This window comes from Triturus cristatus, chromosome 11, assembly GCF_964204655.1.
Source record: "Triturus cristatus chromosome 11, aTriCri1.1, whole genome shotgun sequence".
NCBI lineage: Eukaryota > Metazoa > Chordata > Amphibia > Caudata > Salamandridae > Triturus > Triturus cristatus.
Window position 1 is genome coordinate 839,223,825 of NC_140594.1, and position 26,340 is coordinate 839,250,164.

General features: G+C 46.7%; 1 protein-coding gene across 4 annotated transcripts in view; it reads left to right on the forward strand.

Annotated features, from left to right (window-relative positions):
* LOC146785506 (uncharacterized) overlaps window positions 1-26,340 on the forward strand; it is a 691,519-nt gene that overhangs the window by 264,839 nt on the left and 400,340 nt on the right. For all 4 annotated transcript variants that reach the window (XM_085634607.1, XM_085634608.1, XM_085634610.1 and 1 more), the window contains exon 2: window positions 3,865-8,154. In XM_085634607.1, coding sequence (XP_085490733.1) covers window positions 3,865-8,154 — 4,290 coding nt within the window. The remainder of the gene's footprint in view (window positions 1-3,864; window positions 8,155-26,340) is intronic.

The following is a 26,340-nucleotide window of genomic DNA, read 5'->3' on the forward strand; positions in this document are numbered from 1 at the left end:
ACATAATTTCTTCTAAATTTCTACATCTATTAATCCATATTCTGATACATCCTCCATATTTGTGAGAGCTACACTTCCACAAAATTTACAATCCTCCAAGCCCTGTCAATCACCTCCACATAACTAAGCATTAAACATGACTGTGTTTATGTAATCATTGCATCAACCATTCTCTTAGCAATATAATTAGTTTTAAACCACCAAGTGACTATCACTCAAACAATGCAAATACTAATATCTGACTCCGCTAAGTGATTATCCCGCAACAACCTATGCTCTATTTGCAAATGATAAAACTCATGTTTAAATACAATCCCTGCATAAGCACAAACTGAAACAAAACCGGGTTTCAAATCTATTATATACCCTCACGGCTCACAACCATTACCTGCGGTTTCAAACCGTTTCATCATGTCTCGCCATTCTGACTGGTTGCTAAAGGCCACCATCTTGTTAAGAGCACTCTCATAAAGGTCATCTTAATCACCTATTGGTCCCGTAGACTCTACAGTAATGACTTTTAACACAACTTTCAGACCGCCTTATTGGAGTGTCACTTTAATTAGCAACAGAACATACAATTTGACCCTTTTGACGCTAAAATCCTATTGGAATCAGTTTTTACATCTAATTGGGAGCACTCCTATAAAGGCCCTCTCAATCACCTATTATTCTTGTAAACTCTGTAATGATGACTCTTAATACAAATCTCAGACCCCTATATTGAAGTGTCACATCGATTAGCGATGGAACATACACTTGGACCAATCCGACACTAAAATCCTAATTGGAATCAGTTTTTATATAGAATAAAAAGGAATTGATCTAAAGAATATCCTATGTAGACATGGTATTGAAAACTCTATTATCACAGCAATCTTAATCACCATAACCGGGAAAGAAATGAAACTCGATGGAATAATGTTCCTGAGTTTCAAAGATCTACATGTTTCAAGCTCTACCCCAAGACCTTTCATCAGGACCAAGGATTTATACTCCCCGATACCACTCCTGTAAACACTCTAGTTGCAAAACAACTACATACTAGGGAAAGTAAATATACATACAGCATCATGTTGGTGTTATGTCTGGATGATCTGTAATTATACAAAGTGAAAGTTAATCCACCAGGATTTCTGGCTGTGTTACAAATTCTATACATACTGTTGCATAGAGAAGTTCATGTGCGTTGTATTGATTTGTAAACATCACATCATCTCTGTGTAAAACTTGTGAAACTTTCAAACGCTCATAGAGGTGAACACTTTTAGTACAACCAAAAACTTAGAGCTTGTCACACATAAGCGCACACACCAAAACATAGATATGGTAGACAAAAGACTGAAAATAAATATAACCATCCAGGACAGGAAATCAAAACAAAATGCACCACATACATGTAAAGTGCCTAAATCCAGAATCATGAGTCCGATGGGGGGAAAGGTAGCCACAGTCTGTGGAGAAGCGAGAAAAGCAAGTGATTTGTTTTAGAAAAAAGGTCAATTTCAGCTTATGAGAGTCACATCTGTTGAAAAGTGGCTATGCCCTACTTCAGTAACGGCTAGTGTAAGGAAACTGTGGTAGGCAGCGCAAGGAGGCTGAAACAAACTTACCTGCTGGTCTTCTGCTTGCCGCTCAGCTCACTGGTCTTCTCCTCTTGGCACAAACTGAAGCTGCCAGCTTCGCCTGTGGTCAATCCCAAGGCTGCTCTCGCCATGAGAGCAATGTTGGGACTGGGTGGAGGGAGCTTGTTTTGCACTCCATCAGGAGCTGGGAGCCTGTGCCTGCTGATCTCTCCACCCTGCAGCACAGCTGGGTTGGAGAGATGTCAGTGCGTATGACAGTTTGGCCCTCCTAAGACGGCCGGCCAAACCGTCATGCGCACAGACAGCCAGACCCCACCACTACTCCTCCCCCTGCTGCAGTGCTGTGGCCCCACCAGCAACACTCCTCAGCCGCAGGACAAAAAAATAAAATGATCTGTTTTTTTTCATTTGCCTCTGTGGGCAGTGGGGCAACGCTCCTCTGCTGTAGCGGAGGAGCCGCCCCTGCCATACTTACAACTCTAAGGCTGTTCTAAAGTTCTTAACCCAGTGATACACGTGGTAAATTATTGATTTTTTGTGCCCAGTGAAAAGAGATCTGCGGCTTATAAGGATGCTGTTTAGTAATGTGTAGTATTATCGAATGCGTTAAATAACCATTTTAAATTGCTCTGTAATGCTCTTGTATACGTGTCTTTAAATATCTTTTGGCGCTGCACACATATATAAAACTACCATGGCGATAATAAAATGCATAACTCTACACAAATACACCATCGTAGTGGAAATATGGTAACATGTGTTAACTTGTGTAATAGTACTTCACTTCATCATCATATTGTGCAGGCATACAATAAACGTAAGCCTTACCCCTTAAACACACACAAACAATACTCTTTCATATATATCATGCATTTCACTACATGGTACGCAATGCTGTGATATTTGCATCACACCACACAGATACACTGGGCCTCATTTACCATATTTTGAAGCATGGCATCTACAAGTTCTTCAACCCTGCGCCGGCACACAAACAGCAGATATGCACCAGCGCACACACCCTTGTTTCATTTTACAAGGGTGCCTGCATTGCAGGCATGATTGTTTTTGTGCAGGAAGAGACACCTTCCTGTACAAAAACAAAAATTGATGTCATTTTCCTCTTTCTATGCGTACTGCATTCTGCAGCATGCATAGAAAGGGGAAAAAATGGGGAGAACTAAAATAATTTCTCCTCGTTGCGCTGGGGAGGCGTAGGATTCTGACATATTCCCAGCTTTACAAAACGTTGTAAATCTGGGAATGTGTCAGGTTCCATGGATGTTGTGTGGGAACATCCACAGCAACACCCCTGGAACGCCCCTTTCACACAGAGTAATGCGTGAAACAGTCCCATATCTACAAGGCCATGAAAAGTCATGCAGGGTGACTTTACATGGCCTTGCGCTGCCGGTGCGTCAAAATAAGTGACGCAACGGCGGTGCAGTAGGCTTGTAAATGAGGCCCTATCTATCAGAGCGCAGGTATTTTCCAATTAAATCAGACAGAGTGCATCAACAGTACATGCATGACGAGCGGTAGATGAAGGTGCAGGGTTGGCTTGTTTTACGCATAGTTCTGCCGTTTGCAGTACTTGACATTCTGGCAGCAGTCCCTTGAGGTGCACTGGCTGGAGTCTTCCCAGGCATGTTCATTGTGTCGCTCTGCTTTCTTCAATGGCCTTTCTAGCAGAAGCTTAAAATGGATGACGGTCTGTCCTCCATGGACGATCTGTCCATGGCAGTGAAAGTTGCTCTGTGAACTAACACCTCAACCAAGGGATTTCATTGAGCTTCTGTTCCAGCTAGTCATATGCATGAAAGTCACCACAAAGTAGTGCCAGACTACGAACTAGCACGTGATCCTTAAATTGTGTGCATAACCCATTCTGTTCCCAGGCATTGTGGCATTTTATATATTGCCCTACCATAGGCAGAACACAATAACGGTTTAAATGCATCAAGCTATACCGATATGCAACACAACTTCATGTGCACTGCAGCACACTGAAACGGCCCAGGTGTCCAATACTGCTTCGATTATATGGCATCACACTTAATAGTTATGCAATACTTCTTCCGTTATAGTGCGTTACACTGCACAGGCATCCATTTTCCATCTGCTTTAGAGTATCATACATTGTACCGTGAGCTGATGCACTTCACAGTTATTATACACTTTGATTCTCACAAGAGCTGAGAACATGTTTTATGATTTAAATACCACTGAGATGACACAAACTACACTGTATGGCTGATTCTTCTAATTTCATTCACAGACCCCAGACACAGAAGAGGAGACCTCCGGTGAAGCGGCTGTACAAAATGAAGTCCGTCCCACTCCCATAGCCACAGGAGAGCTGGAAACCAGCGGATCAAGCCCAGAAACTGATGAGGATTACTTCGAGACCCAGTCCCACCAGAGCGAAAGTGCTTCCGAGGTCAGGACAGAGACCTTTGAAAGTGCTTCCGATGCAGAGTCAATCACCAATGAGGAGGTCTGTTCCAAGCTGGCATGTGAAGAGAAAAACAGCATACATTGTGAACCACAGGCTTCTCCCGCTCTTAAAACACTTTGCTGGACGGGGGACGCAAACTCAAACAACCAAGGTCAGGCTCCCACTGCTCCAGGAACTAAGCTTTATGCAAGGGTCACAGACCAACGACAAAAGGGCCAGCCTGAAACCTCTGCCGACCTTGAGGCAGATTCGAACAGTCCCCTTGAAAGGACACAGGCTTCAACACTGAGGGGCGAGGAGGAGGAGGAGCCAACTTTAACCACAGATGTGTCTATCACAGACTCCGAGGCAGCCCAGGACACAGGTACAGACACAGACCATCAGCACATAGGGCACACAGCAGAGGCTGATCCCCTTGAAGTGGTCGGAGGAGGCTGCCAAGTTGGCTTGGACGGCGTTGAAGAATGGCTGCCAGAATGGACGACCAGAGCAGCCGAGGTCAATAGCACTTCTCATTTGCAATCAAAGTCCGACGACTGCTTGCTTTGTAACAGGACTGAAAGTCTTTCCTCATTTCCCAAGAACGAATCCCACTACAGTTTGCCTGATCTTCATTTTGAAGAGAAAGGCAAAATCGGAAGCAATCAGGGTCCCCCCTTGAATTGTGATGTGCAGTTTGTGCTAACCCGAAGCAAAAACTGTAGCCGACACAACTCAATAAGACGTGAAGAGATTGCCTTTGCATGTCCATGGAAGGCGGCCCAGCTTGATTCTCAGATTGGTCAGCGTTGCCAGAACTTAAAACCAAGTGACTTTACAAGAGCAAAATCATGGATTAGCACCCCAGAAAACATTAGCCTTCAAGGTGAAAGGGAGAATGAAACCACTATTAACTACTTTCTTCAGAAGAGTAAACTTAGAGAGTCTGGTTCAAAAGGGCAACTGCCAAAAAGACACCCAGAGCACCCTGTGCATCGCAGAGAGCACTGTGAGAGTGCATCTGCGAACGATAAGGAAGCTAGAGGAGGCGAGGTCCTAGGAGAAGGTCTAATAACTGGCCAGGATTCCACCCGGACAAGACAGCTTCCCCTTCAGAAAGCTACAAGTGACCTTAACAAAAAGACAGCCAGAACATTCGTGCCTACTGAAATTTGTTCATCAGCAGCTCTAAATAATGAGCCGTCAAATAAATCCTCAAAGGAAATCCACTTCCCATTGTCCACTAGTAAAGAAACATTTAGAGGAATTCTGCCAACGAATCAACCTGAGTCAGAAACTCATTTTTGGGGCTCTGGTTCATACACTGACCTGAACACCCGGGCAAGTGAAATTGCCCCTTTAACAGAAAAAGACATCGGGAGCCATAGTCATTCCACTAATTGTATCCACAGCGGGCCCTCAACGTTTGTCAATGACTCAGAAGTCAACGTGCCATCATCACAGAAGGATACAAGCAAACAGAAAGATACTACAGAAGGGCTCACTGATCGGGGATCAAGAAAAACACTGAAAGGCCTGGTACTTCTTACGAATTCAAGATCTGAGTGGACAACAAAGCCAGTAGTTCTGCTACAGCAAACTCCTACATGCACAGACCTTCCTGTGGACGATAATCAGCAGCCAGCTTTACCCAATGTGTGCAATGGTCCTCTGGAAACCAAGGCTGAATCCCACATTCCAGAAACCCAGAACAAGGGGCACAAGACAGACTCAAGGGCCCATCTTGCATCAAAACCCCCTTTAATTATTATCTCCATTGAACAAACTGGAGCTCAGGCAGAAAGAAAGACGGGTGGAGCATCTGTGACAGAGACATTTGATGCCCGTGGTGGATTGGAAAGTGAACAACCGGCCTCTGTTAATGACAACAACCAAATATGGGCAGATGGCACGTCAACCTCCAAGCACGATGTCTGTGTGTTATACTCGGATATGCTGGAAACATATCCTGACAGTGTAGCACATAGAGAAGAAACATTTTCCTTGAGTGAGGATGGGCACCAAGAGCTTGCCTTTTTAACATCTCCCAGTGTGCAATCTTTGATAAGGGGAACAGCGAGTGAGGCAAAATCACAACCAGTGACTCATTCCAAGGAACCAATTTCGATCAACCTGATCTCCAAACCCCATTATAGTTTTCTAGAGACTTCTCAGGAATTTGCAGAGCACATCTCTCCAGAAGAAGGTGCATGGGTGGAGTCCAGGAATTTAGCACTGGAAACAAAGGATGAAGAGGTGGGGAGAGCAGTGTTTCCAGGAAATGAATATCTCACTGAAGTCTTTGAAGGAGCAGGTACACTCAGTTTGGAAATAAGGCCTCTCAGCAACTTGGAAGAAAATCACATGGCCAACAATGGAAATTTGTCCAGGCTGGAGGAGAATCGTGAAGACAGTGTTGAAAGTGAAAAGCCAGAAAGCTCTCATTCATCAGAGGCTGTCTTAGATCATGTTAATGAAACACTTGATATAGAAAACTCTGACCACACGGTGGCTGACATCAACAACTCTGATAATGAGCAGCTTTTGAACATGGCAGAGGTCACTGATGGACCAGTACATATTGAGAGACCCACTACACCCACAATGGTTCTCGATAACATAAGCACTGGCAGTACTAATAGTGAGGATTTGGAGGATAATAGCAAGCGTCTGTTAGGAAGCAACAGCAGCCTCTACAAGGCTGTGCAAAAGCCTCTGCACAATGGTACAGCTGGGAAGTCCTCCAAGTTCTTAGCTTTCCCCAAAATTACTTCATTCAAGAAGAACAAGACACTCTTTATGGAAGACCCAGATCATCAGAGGCAAAACATGAAACATAAAGAATTAGAGACCAAGAAGGATGAGAATGAAAATGAATCATTAAGACCCACTGGAAAGCATATTCGAAATACATTGTCCCCAGCATCCAATCCAGTAAATCGAAAATTCAGCACCAAGGTAGAATACAACATCTCTGAAAATTCAGATGATGATGATTTTTTTGAGAAGAGTACTTTTTTTAACAGAAGTATGAGAAAAGCCTCTGGGCCTGGAAGAATAGACATTGATGAATTTGTTACTACTAAATCTCTTGAAAATGTGGCCTCTGGTGCAAATGATTTGGATGAGCGTGAGGAGACTGAGGAGCAAAGCAATAAATCGTCTGATGACACCATTGACCGCCGAAGAAGCAAAACATCAGATGGCCGAAAGTTCAAGGTAAGGTTGGCACTAGCACAAAGATCCTTCTCAAGTTTCTTTGATTCCAAATCCCTGGAGAAGGAGAATGCAGACCAGGAAGGGGCCAAAGGATCTCTCAAAGTTGAGAAGAACAGAGGAAAGCTACGCCAGTCTTCATGGAAAACCTTACGAAAGAGCAAGGAATATGAGGCATCAAAAAAGCAAAGCCCTGTAAGTTTGTCAGAACCACAAGAAGGTCTCCAGTCTCCAACATCCCAGCAGCAGGACCCATGTGACCCATTAAGGCAATTGTCAAAAGAAAAAATAGAAACTGAAAATGGTCACAATTTGACAAGGTCCAATGACTCTCATGGAACATCCACAGAGATTGTAATTTCACATCAAAAAGTTGGGTCGAACTTTGACATGATATCTTCAGAGGATGCAACAAAGGAAACACCGCTGAATGAACAAACTTTAATGTCTTTATTTTCGGAGGACTCAGAGCTCCCAGACAAACTACAAAACAGCTTAGATTTGCCACCTGAGGAATCTGGATTGATGTCTCCCATCAGTTTAAGTGACTGTGATTCAAATTTAAATCAGTTACTGCCTTGTAGCCCTCAAATATGCTCAACTACAGAAGAAAGGGATGGCCCCACCAAACCCATGAGCCCCAAGCCACAGAGCCCCATGCCAAGTTCCCAACGCAAATGTTTCCGTTACAGCCGGAGTACTGCCACCTCAATGACTTCTCTTGGATGGAGTTCCGCTATTGAAGTGTTTTCTGAGGCACCTGAAAGACCAAAGAGTTTAAAGCCCAGATCAAACTTAATGCTTTCTGTAAACTCTTTGGATATCGACTACCAGAAGGAAGACAGTGGTATTAGCAGCCAGTCACAAACTAGCCTCATCACAGAGTCTTCTGTCAGTGATATTCCAAAGGACGAGGTAAGCATCTACTGCAAGTAAAATCTATATGTTCATGTATTAGAAAAACTAATTGACAAGCTCGCTCACTGGTTAATGCCCAGCTTTGTCCTCATTCTTTAACCCCCAATCTAGGGTATTCATTCCAAGTTTCAGTATCTTGGGGCAGAGGTATCTCTCTTGGGGTGACTCATATTTCCACCTTTAACCTTCTGAATAAAACAAAATCTGCCAACCTGCGGTTCTACCTGTCAGCAGCTGATCCAAACAAGTGTTTTGTTAAGGGATTGGAGGAATGTCTCAAATGTGTTTTTTTGTTAATTCACTGGTCCAGCTTTGGTGACTCTGCCCTAGATGCAGAAGGGTGACAGATGGGGTTGGATGCACAATGAAACTCTGTGCTGGAAGATGTTGCCTATGTGATAAATACTTAGAGATCAGTCTATATCACTAATTTCTTAGAAGATCTTAAAATAACTGCACATAATTGAGCCAAGATATACCACCTGAATATTGTATATCAAATACCGTCCTACAAAAAGATCATAGACTATTGACTACCACTATATCAGGAACCTATGTATGAATAGGTAAGTATATATTCAGTATACCTAACTGCACATATATGTACCTTGAAAATATAGCTTCAAAGTATGTACTGGGATGATGGTCCCACCCTGTGATTTTTCCATCATAGTTACAAAACTGGCCCGGTAACAATATGCAAGTCTATAAGGCTGCCAATGGCCATCAAAGTTAAAAGGCATATTACTCCACCAAAGACAACAGAAATATTAGTTTGGCTTGATGGACTGTAACGATTTCCAATTCTGGTCCTAAATATGTGTTATCCCCAGCTAGCACTACACGATGGATCCTCATAAACAATCAAATTCCCCAGATACATCGAGATGCTTCGCTGCAGGATGCCAACCTTTGAAATCTCTTCATGAGCCTTAGTTTTCCAAAACACCATCAATTACGTCCTTTCAGAATGATATTTTGTCCCCCTGTGGTCAGTTGCTCCTGAACACACAGATAAATAAAGCCACTAGATAGCAGTGGAGTTGCTTCACTTGGCTGGCATTGGCCTGTCTTTTTTTACAACAAATACTAGATAGAAGGGATTCAGGCCAGGTAAATACAACACGAAATAGGGGATCATGTGAGACTAGAAAGACTCCATTATCACAAAGCAAGATTAAACAAGAAGAAGCATTCTTTACAGACTCTCATGGAGAGTACTGACAGAGGGCATTTGGACATGGGCAAAAGGTTTGTAGGAATGATAGATTTAAATTCGTTCTGTGTAACTTTATGAATAAAACCTAGTTAAAGCCAATGGCAATGCATGCACAAAATCGAGTTGAACACATATGTTAAAGGCCTGAGAAACAGACAATATGGGCAGCATCCGTTTCCTTGGTGAAGAACTGCACGAGAGTCAGCTCGTACACGAGGAAGATTAGGCGAACAAAAATCATGAAACAACACTGACATGCTTTCTATGGATGAGTTAAGAAGAGGTAGAAACATATACTAATTTCGGCACTGCTTTTATCCAAAAGAAGGACTGTGATGGTGTGGGCATCCGACTCAGATCTATTAGTATGCAGATACTAGTGGCCACCTAAGAGGGTGACATTGAAGTTAAGATGTTGTCTAAGTGTGGGGAGGAAGTCCTGAAGGGCACACCCACACTGCATTGAGTTCACTACAATGTGGGACATTACATCGTGTGCTCTACATCATGAGTCACCACATGATGGTACACTATAATCCTCATTATGAGATAATGGCTAAACTCTGATCCCTGTGCAAATACGTTTGCACCGTGATCAGAATTACGAGTTGTGTGATAATTATCACACCCTCGCAGTTTTCCACAAACGAATTCCAGCAGGTCCATCCCGCCAAGTCTATTGAGGGTAAAAAGCTGTATAAAAGGCTTAACTTGCAGAATTCTGTATGTTAAGAATCAATGGCGTAACATAGGCCCGGCAGATCCATGGTGTGGGGGCCACCAAGCTCCATGGGTCCCTTCAGCACAGTACCCTGACCTGAGAGGTCCTGATTGAGTCTGAGGGGGGGCCTCCATGTACCTTGCATGGGGGCCCCTTCAAGTTTCGTTATGTCACTGTTAAGAACCAATTCCAAACATGAAGCCCCGTTTTCCTTTTCAAAACTTGGAATAGGAGGTATTTACCACACTTGGTAAATACCTCACACTGGGGTAATGGTATTTACCAAATTTGGTAAATGCCCCACTCTATTCCGACAAACTTGTAATGAATTCTATATCATTAATGGTGAGTATTAAAATCATGTTACAGCCAAGGGATTATTAAAAATATTTAAGTACACTAAAAACACTTAGCGCCTGATTACGATGCCGCCATCGTTCCGGGGATGGGGAGCGCCAGCCTATAAAGCAGCAGTCCCACATATGCAATTACAATGGGACCTCCACCACGGAGGTTGTATCTGCTATATTTAACATTGCTGTGGGTGCTGCTAGCTGCGGGCCCCCAAATTTGTTTCCGCCTGCTGTTTCGTGGTGGGTTGACCGCCCCGAAACGACCGGGGGAAAAAGGATATCATAATCCCGACGGCGGTGCCTGCCATGCTGTGCCTGCCATGCTGTGCAATACAACTGCTCCGACAGGTGGTCAGAAAATGACCGCATGTGGGAACCGTGGCGGTCGGTCTTTCCGACTGCCACGTTTTCACCCGCCATAGTAATCTGGTGGGCGGAAAACAACGTGGGCCTTACACCATCGTAATCAGGCCCTAGAGACTTTACCTGAAATATGTAGTTATTTAATAAAATATAATAAGGAATGAATAAGCAAATTAATTAATTAATACAATTCTATGAAAATAGGTCAACTTATTAAAATAAATTGGAAAAAAGGGTGTTCGGTGGGTAAGCTCTTTCTGAGGAAAAATTATGGAATTAAACCGCAATTTTTCTTGTTCTTGCAGTAGGAATACATTAACAAAAAAATCTAAAGATTTATGTTAATATATGGGCAACATTAATCTCTTCAGTGCCTATGACAAGATAGTCTCGTCATGGAGCACGGTTGCGCTGTGCCCATGACGAGACTATCTCGTCATGAACCCCACCCACTAGTGCAACGCCCGGCACAGGAGGGGGAAAGGGCGTGGCACCGAAGGGGTTAAGATTATTTATTAATTTATTTTTATTAGTAAAAATAATAACTACATTAAACATTCTCAATACACAGAGAGATCCTAGGGTTTCGAAGGTACTGTGCCACCTCAGCTTTGAGGTATCATTGTATGCGGAATTGTAACAACATACATTCTGAAATATGGTTGCAGTGATTCAAAGAGTCCACGGTGTGACTGATGACATATTGATACATGCCAGCACCTGCCAGGAAAATCACCAATGGGTGAGGACAACTTTCCAAAGGTGGACAGAACTTGAACTCACACTCCACAAGGAAGTCATACTTTTTTGGCATATATTGTCAACAGCATTGATCTAAGCGGATCCAAGAAAAGTAAAGGGCATCAAGATTACCTAACGTACCAGAAACCCAATGCTTCTTGGGCATGAACAACTATTGAGGAAGCTTCATTCCAAACTTGACCATTCTCACAGAGTCCCTGAGTTATCATATTAGAAAAAACATGTAGTGGGGGTATGGCAAAAGGAGGCATTTCAGAATACCATAGAAACCCTGTAAGGAGAAACCACCAGAGATTACTCTGACTCGTGCTGCAATACTAAATTACTAGTGGGCCCCTGCCCACCTAGTAATGTTTCCTATTGCCTATGTTAGGAGGGAACCTGGCTGATCTGAGCAGCAGCATTCACAAGGTAGGCACCACAATACACTTTGACTGTTGAAACGGCTACATATGACTCTAGGACCATCCTTTTCAAGTGGCAGTCCAACCACAAACTTGCTTCAATGATCTGTGCTCACTATCCTCTGTTAACTACTGAATACCAACTGGAGCTAAAAGTCTGTCTGACACTATAGCATGACACCCGCAGTCGGCCACACAATGGAAGGAATATGTGTCCAGGTCAAGGAGTGACCAGTAAAGCTGGTGGTAAAATACGCCCAGGCAGGAGTTAAGAACCAGCATGAAGTGCTCGCAAAGATATCTAATGCCTAGGTCCGCCAAAAATTAACCATGGCTTCCAAAGAAAACAACTGAAAAAACGTGAAAGAAGCAAGCATCTCACCATGATACAGCAAGAAGAGGTGGATGCTATTCTAAACACCTGACAAGAGCTTTGGCAACCAGGGAAGGCTTATGTTGTAGGAAAGCTGTATCATAATAATACCCAAAGTACTGTGAGGGAAAACAGGAAGTCTATATTGGCTTCCAGGGAGTTAAGACCAATCCAAGGTAAAAATAATTAATCTGGCTACTTGAAATAGGTGAAATGGTGGAGGGAAACATCCAAAACAGCCTAATGTGCCAGGCCAAAGACCCCTATGATGGTCAAATGGTAATTATGGACCTGATTTAGATCTTTGCGGATGGGATACTCCATCACAAATGTGACGCATATCCTGTCCGCTGTATTACAAGTGCATTATATCCTATGGTATATGTATTACGGTGGACGGGATATACGTCACGTTTGTGAGCTACCCAAAATGAACATGATAAAGCTCTTACATAAGTGTGCCGTTTACTTGCTGATGAGGTTTAACTTTGAATGCTGAGAAATTTGAGTTCCACAAAACAAAACGTAAATTCTTTGGCCATATCTTTTTTGATGGGGGTATGACGCCGAATTCAGCTCAAGTACAAACTTTGTTAGCCTCCAATCCCCTACAAGATGTTACCATGTTATGTTCATACCTTGGCATAGACAGATACTGTTCCAGATACATACATGACTTTTCCACAGTACGTGCTCCCTTAAGAGACTTAACAAAAAGAAATGCTTCATTTTTCTGGTCACACAAATGTGAGCAATGTTTTAAGAAAATCAAGCATGCAATTGAGAATGCCACTGAAATGGCCTACTTTATTCCTAAGCTTCATGAAGAGGTTGTTGTTGATACAAGCCTGGTTTGTGTTGGGCACGATCCTTGCCCAACACAGTAGACACCCAAATGCTTGACAGCATTTTGTGGCATATGCAAGCAGAAGTTTGACACAAAATGAACATGCCTATTCAAAACCTGAGCAAGAAACTTTAGCAGGGGTGTGGGCTTGTGAACATTTCCGCGTATTCTTATATGAAAAACATTTCACTTTGGTAACAGATCATCAAGCCTTGCATACCATCTTTGGCAACCAAAAGCCAAGATGTCTCCTAGAATTGAACATTGAGGTTTGCGACTACAGGAATATGACTACACTATTATGCACTTACCGGGCCAAGATCAAAACCCTGCTGACTACTTTTCGTGAGTGCCAGTACAGTGTCATAGTACCCCTTCCAAAGTGGCTGAAGCCTGCATTAACTTCATCATAAAGTATGGTACACCTGCCACTATTTCAGTGGAATTAACATTATTGGAGCGAGCAAAGATAGTGACATGTTGATGGTGAAAAACAAAATTCCACATCAGTCCTGGAAACAGCACAATCAACCTCTCACATGTGACAGCGAAAATCAGATATCTAAAAATGTGAAAGATGAACTGGCCTTTACTCAAGAAGGTAGTGTCTTATAAGGTTCGAGAATTGTCATACCAGAGAGTCTGTGACAAGTAATTGAATGGCCCATGAAGGACATCGTGGAATTGTTGCATTAAGAGAGCTCTTCGAGACAGAGTTTGATTACCTCATCTTGACGAGAGAGTCAAAAGAGAGTTGTTTGTGGATTTGGTTACCTCCCAAAACCAATGAACATACCTTGAACATGTTGGATTTACCAAAAATTGTATGGGAGAGAATTGCTATTGATTTCTTTGGGCCTCCCATGGCCTTTCGACCACTGCTAGCATCTCTTCTGGTAGAAGTATCCAGTTACCGCGATACCGGCTGTAGGAGGAGGAGGTGCTTCATGCTTCATGTTTGGTGCTGCGGCGGGCGGGCGACGAGTCGCCAACCTCGCTTTCGCTTCCCTGGGGAAGGTACTGCGACCGGACCAGAGTAGGGGCTGGAGCCAGAGTTTGAGCTAGAGCTAGAGCTCGCTGGCTCGCTGGCTCGCCTTCTGCTTCCCCGTAGAGGAGCCTGGTCCCGAGTTGTGACGGAGACCAGAGACCGGAGATAAGAGACCGGTGACTGAAGATGGGAGGCAGGTGAGGCAGGTGAGATCGGCAATTGGAGCTAGAGCTAGAGCGGAACTTGCCACTGCATGTTAACGCTCGCTCTCTCGCTCACTCACAATCTGCATCCCTGCATGCTCATTTGCTCCCTCCCGCTCCCTCCTGCCCGCATCAGCTGCATCAGCTGCATGCCTTAGCCGCACGCGACTGCTGAGCCGAGTGCCAATTCGCGGCTGACTCGCGGTTCTGTGCGGCACCGTGCCGCTCCCAAGGCTCTGGCATCATCTGCACAACAACCTCTGGTCCTCCTGACAAAAGACATAACCTGATGGTGGTCATCAATGAATACTCCTCTTTTCCATTGGTTGAAGATCTCTCATCGACCAATCAAGAAACAGTCATCTAGAGGTTAGATGACACTTTTGCAACATGAAGTGTTCCTTCAGTTTTGAAGTTTGACAATGGCCCACCATTCAACGATTGAAAATTCAAAAACTTTCTTGATCATCTCAAAGTGAAACATCAGAAAAGCACACCTCTTTCAATCAACCAATCAATCAGTATTTGTAATAATGCAGCACTGTCACTCCTAAGGGTATCTGGGCGCTGAGGGTGCTGTGTCTCTGTAGAAATGCCAGGTCTTAAGCCTCTTTCTGAAATCCGCCAGGGAAGGTCTGTTGTGAGATGGAGGGGAAGGTAATTCCAGGTATTGGCGGCGATACAGGAGAAGGAGTGTCCCCCACTATGGCTGAGACAGATGCAGGGGGTGTGGGCGGGGGTGAACGAGGAGTAGCATAGGTGTCTGGAGGGTTGATGGAGTTTCAGTCGATGGTTGATGTAGGATAGATGTTGATCGTGGAGGGCTTTGTAGGCATGTATGAGGATCTTGAACTAGCATCTCTTCTGGATGGGGAGCCAATGGAGGTTTCTGAGGTGGGGGGTGATGTGTGACCGTTTGGGAAGGTCCATGATCAGTCTGGTTGCCGAGTTCTGTATGGTCTGGATTCTTCTGAGGAGCTGGGTAGAGATGCCGGCATAGAGAGGACTACTGTAGTCAAGGCGGCTGGTGACGATGGCCTGAGTTACAGTTTTTCTGGTTGGTCATGGTGATCCATCCTTAAATTCTGTAGAGCATGCAAAGAGTGTAGAAGCCGGAGGAGGCGACTGGGTTGACTCGTCGTCTCATGGTCAGTTGGCTGTCGAGGATGATCCCTAGGTTGCTTGCATGGTTTGTTGGTGTTGGTCCGAGTTCAGCTGACCATCAACTGTGGTCCCATATGGAGGTGTTGTTCCTGAAGATCAGTACTTCTCTCTTGTTGGAGTTCAGTCTGAGGCAGTTGTCTCTCATTCAGTTGGCTACATTGGTAATGGTGTTGGAGAAGTTAGTTTTGGTTTTAGTGGCATCCTCGGTGAGCGAGAGGATAAATTGAGTGTCGTGGGAGGAGATTATGTTGGGGCTGTGGAATTTGACGACGTCTGTGACGGGAGTCATGTAAGTGTTGAATATGGTTGGGCTGAGTGATGATCCTTGGGGTACGCCTCATATGATGTCCTTGGGTGATGAGTTTAAGGGAGGTAGCCCTTGTGCCCTGTAGGGAAGGAGATGGCCCATTTAAGGCCACAGGCAAATGATGTTGAATGCTTTATGAGCACCGTAAAAAAGACCTTCCAGCATGCTACATTGGGGAACCTTGATCTGAAGTCCGCTCTCCATGCTGTTCTTCGATCTTGCCGGTTGACTCCTCATTCAACAACAGGTGAAAGTCTTTCCACCTTAATGTTAGGGTGAACCATGACAACCAATTTACCACAATGGACCAACAGAAGATCTATAACAGATGGTGAACTTCATCAAAAATACTTGTGCCATAAGCAAAAGATGAAAGTATATGCCGACAAGTGTTGATGTGCCAAGAACACTACTTTCAATGAAGGAGCTTGAGTATTGATGCGATAACAGAGTAACTGCAAATCTAATGCTCCCTTTGATGCTGAACCTTTCAAAGTTGTGACTAGTAAAGGACACATGGGGACTGCTCACCATCCTGGAAAGTCCATTATGCAAGATTCTTTGCACTTCAGGTGTCTTCCTCATCATTAGACAGTTCCTGATGTCAGAGATGAGACTGGTTCACTTGAGACTATAGGAAACCACCTGACTGCTTCTGTTCCTACTACACCAGTGTCAGTCAAGGATGCTTCTCATCCCTCTTCACAGCCTCAGTGGACACTCTGTAAAAAATGTTTTTATATTTAACAGAGGGGGAGATGTAATGTCTTGTGAGTTAGTGATGACAGGACCCTTTTGGTTCCTGATGGAATCCGTAGAACTGTAACATAAGTGTTTGGGTGTGAGGAATAGAGTTGATGTTTAGAATGTTGAGTCCACAGGTACACGCAGCAGAATAAAGACATGTAATGCCAATCTCTGTGTGTGACGTATTCATTTATGAATACCTAGGCTGGGGAGGACACTACAAACAGCAATCTGTCAGTTACCTCTGTGATGATCAACTACAGCTTTACCACAGTGTTCTAAAGAGCAGCTAGAGTGCTGACATTCTGTATTTATGACAAAAGTGTGTCATACCTGAATGCCATCTTGATGGACTCAAAGCTGTAAAACTGAGAGCATTTCCTAGAGAGAATACTGCAGTGAATGCAAAATGAGGGAGCTTGATAACAAAAAAGTATCCACAGATGACTGCCTGAAAAAAAGAGCCTGAATATAAGCCATATATAGCGCAATAATAAAAGTGTGCAACATGCTTAAGTAACTTGTGCAACAAATAATCAAGTGATCAATTGGATTAAAAACATAAAAATAGCAACTAGTTTAAAAGCCATTTGTAGCTATTTGAGAACTCAGAAAAAGGTGTCCCGGTTTTAGCTTTCTAGAGGACTAACCATAATAAACTTATTTTGTTCATTTCTAAAGGAACTTCTTTAGGTGTTACAGTTTTGATTCCATCAAGATGACTTCAGATGTGCCATAATTTTGTCGAAAATACAAATGTTAACCCTCTAGTTGTTTATTAAAATACTGTATGGCGGGAGGGGGCTTAGACACAGACTTGGAAAATGGAGGGCAGGGGGAAGGGAGCAGCGGCAGAGGCAGCAAACTGACTACGCTGGGCAGGTTGGGGGGCAGTGGCAGCACAATGGACCACGCAGGCCAGACAAGGAGCAGTGGCAGAACAACAGACCATGGAGGGCAAGGGGACAATGGCAGTAAGCCAATCATGCAAGACAGGTAAGAGAGGCTGTGGCAGTAAAACAAACCATGCTGGGCAGGAGCGAGAGGCAGTGACAACACAACCGACCATGGAGGGCAAGAGGGATGTTTTAGGGGCATAGACTCGGACAATGGAGGGCAGGAAGGAGGTGACAGGGGCAGCAAGCTGACTACATAGGTCGGTCAACAGGGTAGTGGCAGCTCAGTACACCACACATGGCAGGTGGAAGGGCAGTGGTAGCACAATATACCATGGAGGGCAAGAGGGGGGGGTAGGGGCACACACACCGACAATGGAGGGCAGAGGGATGGAGGCCGGGGCAGAAGGCAGACCACATAGTGCAGGTGGGAGGGTCAGTGGCAACACAATGGACCATGGAGAGCAGGATAGAGGGAGCAGGTGCATGCACACAGCAGTGAAGGGCTGGAGGGAGGGTGATAAGGGCAGCAAACTAACAACACAGGACAGGTAGGAGGGTCATTGGCAGCATAACACACCATGGAGGTTAGGAGGGAGCGGGCAAAGGCACACCAATGGACCATGCAGAGCAGAAGGGAAGGGATGCAGCACGAATATGGACAACATAGGGCAGGGAGGAGGGTGGCAGGGGCAGAGGCAAATGGAAGGGGTGATGGCAGTACAACAGACAATGTAGGGCAAGCAGAAATGGGAGTGGAAGCACAGCAAACCATGGAGGGCAGGAGGGAGGGGGAGTGGCAAAACAATGGACCATGGAGGGCAGGAGGGAGGTGATAGGTACATGGACTCGTGACAACAGAGGGCAGGGTGATGGAACAGGGACAAAAAGCTGACCACATAGGGCTAGTGGGAGTGGCACTGACACTTTAACAGACCATACAAGGCAGACAGAAGGAGCAGTGGCAGCTCAATGGACAATGGAGGGCAGGATGGAGGGAACAGGGGCACAAACTTGGACAATGGAGGGCGGGGCAGGAACAGCAAGCTAATCATGCAGGGTGGGCAATAGGGCAATGGAAGCATAATGCACAAAGGAAAACAGGAGGGAGAGGATAGGGGCACGGACACAGACAATGGAGAGAAGGTGGAAGATGGTCAGGGACAAGGGCAGAAAGCTGACCACACAGAGCAGGTGGGGGGCAATGGCAGCAGAATGGACCATGTATGGCAGGTAGGAGTGGAAGTGGAAGTGGAAGCACAGTGGACCATAGTGGGTGGAAGAGAGAGGGCTGGGGCATACACAAAGGGCCATGGATAACAGAATGGAGGGAGTAAAGGCTGGACTCAGAAAACAGTGGGCAGGAGGAAGGAGGCAGGGGCAACAAGCTGACGACGCATGGGAAGCAGAAGGGGAATGGCAGCACAACAGACCAAGCATGTCAGGCAGGAGTAGCAGTGGCAGTGGCAGGACAATGGGCCATGAAGGGCAGGAGAGCGGGGATGGGGCATGAACTCGGATAAAAGGGGCAGTGAGGAGGGGGCAGGGACCGGGGCAGCAAGCAGGCCATGCTAGCCATTCAGCTGGGCCTGTGGAGACACAATGAACCACACACAGCAGGCAGGAGGAGCAGTGGCAGCTTAATGGAGCGCAGGAGGAAGGGAGCAGAAGCACGGACAATGGGGGGGCAGGGCAGGTGCTGGAGTGTTGGGCTAGAGACATTGAGTCAGACAACTTAAAGTTGAACACTGAGAAAACTGAGGTGCTGTTCTTCAACCAACCAGTCCCGCCACCCTCTAAGCTCTGGTGGCCATCAGAGTTGAATCCTCCTCCGGTTCCATTGGACTCGGCTAGAAATTTAGGGTTAAAATTAAGGGTGGACGTAGTTCGCGAAGTAGCACTTCGCGAAGCTCTTAGTTAAAATTCGATAATGATCTCTCCTTCAAGACCCAGATTTGACAGGTCTCCTCCTCATGCTTCTGGAAGCTGCGAGCCTTGAGGAAATTCCTCCATTTCCTCCCGAAGGACTGCAGGAGGACTGTGGTCCATGCCTTAGTCACATCTCGACTGGACTATTCCAATAGTGTTTACTTAGGACTACCAGACTATTTGGTCCGCAGGCTGCAAATGGTTCAAAATGCTGTGGCTAGACTGATCAGAAATGTGCCATTCCGCCATTGTATCTCGCCCCATCTGCACAGCCTTCACTGGCTGCTCGTCAGTAGGAGAATCGAATTTAAGGCACTTACTCTGGCCTACAAAGCCACCAGGAGTCAGGGCCCGGCCTACCTGAGACGCAGATTACAAAATTACCAACAAGACCGGGTCCTGAGATCAAACCATTTGAAACTGCTCACGATTCCTTGTTTCCGTAAGACCAGGATAGGCGGCAGAGCATTTGGGGTTAGAACTGCGAGGCTCTGGAATACCATGCCTCTTCACCTCCACATGACAGCGCCAGAACCGGCCTTTAGGAGAACTTTGAAAACCTGGCTCTTTAATAGTACATAGCTCCACTCCCTGAGCCTTCTAGTGTGAATCTGCTACCTTAGCGCCGGGACACCTCTGTTGGAGATAGCTACGTGCTTTATAAAACTTTAAATAAATAAATAAAAACAGGGGGCAGGGGAAGGTGGGCAGGGTCAGGGACAACAAGCTAACCATGGAAAGAAAGTGGGAGAGACGGAGGAAGTACATCTTACCTGCGGGACAAGGACGAGGTGGCAGGGATATGGAGCATGTAAGTGGGAGAAGCAGTCGCAGTACATCGGACCATGCAGGGATGGCGGGAAGGGGGCAGAAGCATGGACTATAACAATAGAGAGCAGGGAGGAGGTGGGTAACAGTAGCAAGTTACTCACAAAGGGCAAGCTGGAGGGGCAGTGGCAGCACAAAAGATCGCTCAGGGCAGGAGGGAGGGGGCAAGGACAGACTTGGACAACAGATGGCAGGGAGGAGGGGGGCAGGGGCAACAAGCAGACCACAGAGGAAAGAGCTGAACGGGCAGGGGCAGCACAATTGCCCATGAAGGCAGGAGAGAGGAGGTAGAGGCCCAGAGACAGAGAACAAAGGGAAGGGATGAGGGGGGCAGGAGCAGGGGCAGCACACTGACTACATAGGGCAGGCCGGCATGATCACAGGCAGTAAACTGTCCACAGAGCCCTAATGATATGGGGCAGGGGGATGCAGACGGTGAACAGAGGAAAGGCAGAAGAGGGGCAGGGGCAGCAATCTCACCATGGGGAGCAGGCCTGCATGGGCAGGGTTAGCACAATGCACCATGGAGGGCAGGAGGAAGGGTCAGGGACATGCACATGGAGAATCAAGGTCAGGGAGATGGGGCAGAGGACAGGCGGCCATGGTCAGAGGCAGCACAATGGACAACGAAGGGCAAGTGAAAAGGAGCTGGAGCACACACGCAGAGATGGAGAGCGATGGGGACGGGGCAGCAAGCTGTTCAAGGAGGGCAGACAGGAGTGGCCAGGACATGCAAATGAAGAACAGAGGGTAGCAGGAGGAGGGCAGGGGCAGCAAGCTGACCACACAAGGCAGAAGAAGGGGCAGGGACACATAGATGGAGAACAAAGCAGGAGGGGAGGAGAGGCAGGGACAGCAAGCTGACCAAAGAGGGCAGGCTGTAGTGGGTTGGCCATCAGCAGGCGGTGGACCTGTGCCAATCCCCAATTGTGAACGGCTTAAGGATGTGTACAGTGCAGTTGTTGGCTGAATATGTTTAAAAACATCAAAAAGTGACTGAAAAAAAACAAAGGTTGAATAGGTGTTATTGCAAGGTATACCTTCCCTAACATTACAAAACCTCAGGAATACACTGAAAAAAAACAAAGGTTAATGTGACGTTATAGTTAGATTTTGAAATAAGTTAAAAACTAATGCTTGAACAACAAAAAGTCATGGCAATTTGCCAGTTACATTTCAGTGAGCTAACTATTATTTATGCCCCCAAATGCACTGCTTCTGACCTCAAATATTACATCATTCATGACATGTTAAATGGCATAATTGATGACATTATCCAAGCTAATGCTCCTCAAATAATTGTAGAAAGCATTTGATCATTTTAGAAAAGAAAGTAATTAGAAAATGGCTCACAAACATTTACTGCATATATTGACCTTATGTACATTTGTGCATCTATGAAATATAAATTGTGTACTCCTAGAGTTTTAAGTGCAAACAGTACTTCATTTGAACAAAGTAGAGACTGTGCGGAACTAGTGTGAGTTGGTGACATATGTTATAAATTGGTTATGGCTTAAATCAAAATCATGTTGTTTAAATATATCATACAGAAACATTATGGTTTTATTACACACTTCAATACCAGTAAAAAAAGAGTGTATTCTCTACTAAATGTGGGTGATTTCACAGATATGCTTTTTGTCCTGTATGTTACAAAACGTTACACCCAATAGCTAAACAGAGGTGGTAAAAAACTGGGACCATGAGTAGCTCGTGGTTACCTTGCAGTATAGAAAGCATATAGCAAACTGTCACATTCATTGGATGATGCCATCAGTGATGTCATTGATTATGCCATTTGAGCTCAAACAGGCATTCACCCACACACCAAGATGGGTCTGTAAAGAGAACATTGCGTCACTTCCAGACAACCATTTCCTCTGGTTGGGCTTCCGAGCCAAGTACCAGGGAAGGAAGAAACTTTGCATGAGGAACTGAAAGAACAGAATATCAAGAGAGGCTAACTAGTTTACCAAGAAGTTTCCATGACATGAATTCCAATACAGCAGCATTACTATTGATAGGTGCAAGGTGGGTTGTATGACTGTATTGTTCTTCGAACCACACTCCTAGATAATTATATAATGCTGCCCATTCAAGTCTGATGTTATTGAGACACTACTGACCGCCTTCATTCACTGGAAGCCCAAACCACTATCTTGGTTGCAGCAGCCCTGCTACACACACTTACTTTAGACCTTGATTTGTGTACATTTTATTGAGGCATTAGAATACCTAGGTGTCCATGTATATACAATGGATGTTCTGCAGTAACCCAATTGGAATGCATCAATATACAAGTTTCTAAAAAGTTAACCTATGTTTACTCCATCCAGCTACCTTACAATTTATGAAGCATATAAGGAGGCCTTGAGGTGTGGTAGCTGAGCATAACATGACTACAATCAGAGAGGTTTAGGGACTTTTTGGTTTTCTGACATTTCCAGATGACAACAACCCTCCAGATCTATGTTTCTTTTCCACTTGTGTTGTGTGCTAAATGCCATGACATTCTTTGAATTGATTATCATCAGGTTTCTCATGTTATGGGGGAGATGCCAGCCGGGCAACATGGCGGACGCAACTTGCTAGTACTCCGTCCTTCGAACCCCTATTATCCGAGATATTTCTCCTGGAGGTGCCATCTGCGACATCGCTGCCCGAGGCTAGTTACCGGAGGGCGGGCTGCGTCTGCGGAGAGCTGCATTGAGCGGTTTGGCCTACTGGATATGGAGTGCTGCGAATGACAAGCGCGCGGCCCTGCTAACGATCGGGCTGCGCGCGGACATTTTGAGGAAGGAAATGGTGGCCTGTCACGAAACCATCTTGTACTGGCAGCGGAGTCCCCGCCGTCGGTGTGCCTGGGCGGTGGAAATGCCTCCTTGCCACTGAGAGGCTGGTGCCCTGCTTTGGAGTTCCCCTGCGAATACTGAGGCAAGTGAGGAGGTGCAGTTGTGTGGCTGAGGGTGCCCACGAGGGGCAACGGGGGCAAGGGAGCGAGGACAGATTCCTGTGTCGGTGCTTGGGGCGCCCCGGCGTTTGAGCGCCGTTGGGGCGGCAGTGGGCTTTCACCATTGTCCACCCGCCGCATAACCTTATAGGAGCTGCTGGCGCGCCACCCAGGACTTTAGGCGCTGCAGACTGTGTGGGGCCAGCGGCTGCATGGCGTAGACATTTTAAAGTGCTGCAGTGTCACTGAGGGAAGAGAGTTGGTATCTCCTGAGACCCTACGAGACGGGATGAAGTGAAGCTTGAGGCAACGCGGAGACCTTCATAGCTCAAGCCGCTACTGGGGTCATAAACAGACATAGGGGGAGCTTCCTGGCAATTAGAGATTTGGTGCCCTGCTACGGTGTCCCCCATACCTGTCGCTGGTGTGCTGAGATGGGTAAAGCAGAAAAGGCGCGCGCTTGACAGTGCCGGGGGCTTAAGGCAGAGGAAAGACCCCAGTGTCGGTGTCGTGGACACTGTGTTATACCCTTGTGCGTGCCCATCTCCTGCATGGGACAGCAAGTGCTGCAGATACCCTATCTGTGCAGCCCTGGTACTGTGGCTGATGCGGAGCCGGTGACAGTATGGTGCGAGAAAATTGACCAGTGCCGCGGCAGCCGTAGAGAGAGGAGTTTTGGAACCGCTAGGGGCCCCACAGGGAGGAGAGGAGCACGACCAGCAATTCTACACGGCCCTCTGTGGGAGCTCTGACCCTGTGAGCTACGGGATATGTGGATTGCCCCGGAGACAGCCATCTGAGGAGATACAGGTGACCTTGCTGGGGCCTCTGGGGTGCACTGCAGAGAGAAGACACGTGGAGGGAGGTGCGGTCGACCCTGGTGTTAACATCGGAGGAGCCGCTGACCTTCGGGCAGTGGGGCAGCGCAACAAGGGAAATGGTTGAGACTCCTGTGGCCTAGTCAGTGAGATTGGGAGTCCCCGGAGTCGGACGGCTATGACGGACTGGTGAGAAAGCAGGTGGGGAAGTGGGGGCGGCGCTCCTGGAAGTAAGCCTGTGGGATTCTTGGCTGGTGCTGGTGGGAGCCTGTGGAACTCGTGGGCCCCGGACTGGGGATTGGGAATCAAACAGGCGGCGCATAACCAAAGGGGCATAAGCAAGGGACACTGCTCGATCAAGACTATTGCAGCGCCTCGCTCTGCCATCTCTAAGGCGCTGCCGTTGTTGTACCACTGCCTGCTAGAGACCTGATGCTGGCTCAGTTGCCCTGATCTGCAGCGCCCACGCCATCGGGACCGAATGCGCCACCAATTCTGGAAGGCGGGATATATCCTTCTACTAGTGAGCTGAACTGACACAGGTGATACGCGGGCCCCAAGTACTGGTGTTTCATATACAGCACACAAGAAGAGCGGAGAGTAATAGGTGAATGCCCACAGCGCAGCAACTGGTGATGGGCCGGATTCGGGGCAAGACACAACAAGGACGCCTACGGGCCGCCAGCCTTGACCCAGTACAGGGAACCGCAGGAGAGTTGCCGGAGCCAACGACCAAAGCCCTGGCGGCCAAAATGTACTCTGTTCTCGCAGCAGTGGAGCGGATAGGTGCAGCACTGGATCACACTAGGACCTCCCTGGAAACCAGAATCGACAAAGTTACCTCGGACTTCACCTTGCTTCACGCAGATCACCGGAAACTGGCTGATAGAGTCACTACACACGACCAAACCCTGAAGGAGCTTCAGCCTGTGACGAAAAGTCATGCAGCCGCATTGCAGGATTTGATAGACCGTGTCCACATACTGGAAGACCGGGCAGAAGATGCGGAAGGACGCTCACGCCGTAATAATATGCGTGTGGTGGGCCTGCCGGAAGGCGAGGAAGGTAGGAACCCAGAACAATTCATGGAACGATGGCTGCGAGATCTGCGACACCAGGGGACCTTGTCCATACAGTTGGTGGTGGAACGGGCTCACCGTATCCTGGCATAGAAGCCGCAGCCAGGTGCCAGACCGCGTCCGTTCATATTTAAACTACAGGGATAGGGACGTGGTGCTCCTTGAAGCACGAAAAATGAACTCTCTTCAGGTGAGCAGCAGTCCAGTTATGTTTTTCCCAGACTACACTGCTCGTGTACAGAGGCGTAGGAGCAACTACATGGCCGTGAAATGTCAACTCCGGGCCCTGGAGCTCCATTACTCGCTGCTGTTCCCTGCCCGGCTGCGAGTGGTCACAAAAGATAGGGCCCGCTTCTTTGACTCTCCTGAGGAGGCATGGGACTGGCTAGAGGAGTCGGGATTGTGGACAGGTGTGTGGCCCTCGGATCCGGACGGCGACAATATGTCAAGCAGGAGAACGAGGAGACGGCGGAGGAGGGGGCAGCTGAAGGCAGTCAGCCCGGGGGCCTCAGCTCCCACCCTGGACAATATGAGGAAGGAACGGCGAGACATGCTGGAGGCAGTTGCGACCCGTGGATCCCCACAGCTTCGTGAATGGTCCGACTGTTGCAGACAAGCTATGTTGGTGACCAGTGGCTCTTCGTCACCGCCTACAGAAAACTCGGAAGAGCTTGGTCTGCCAGTGGTCACCCCACAAACTGCTGACAACATTATAGGATGAAGCGACGGAATGATGTACTTTAATGTGCGCTGCTCATGCAAGTAAAATGCTATTCACTGTACTGCATAACATGGCTAGCTGGCACGTTGGAGGGTGGAGGCTCATTTGGGTTACACGTCGCACGTCCCACACATTGTGACGATACCTGGGTGGGATGCATGCCGCCGGGGAAAAGCATGGCTTCACCAGAGGTTACATACATAGCGTCCTGGATTGACAGACTCGCGAGCTGCTGGCCCTTGGGGACAGTACGGGAGCTTAGCTAGTTGGCACACTAAACACACTGGCAGTAAAGGGGAAGGCTAGAACATAACATCACTAACACGCAACCCCCATAGGTAACACTTTGCCTAAGTTCAGGACTTAACCGTCTTACAGAAGTTTGGACGGCCATTGCGAAATGACCGCCCCAGATGTTCAGTTGTTCATGGTTTGTTTTATGTTGTTGTCTCTGATGCAGCAGTCTGACACACTCATGCAGTCCCCTAGCCTCCACGCCCCGCGAGAC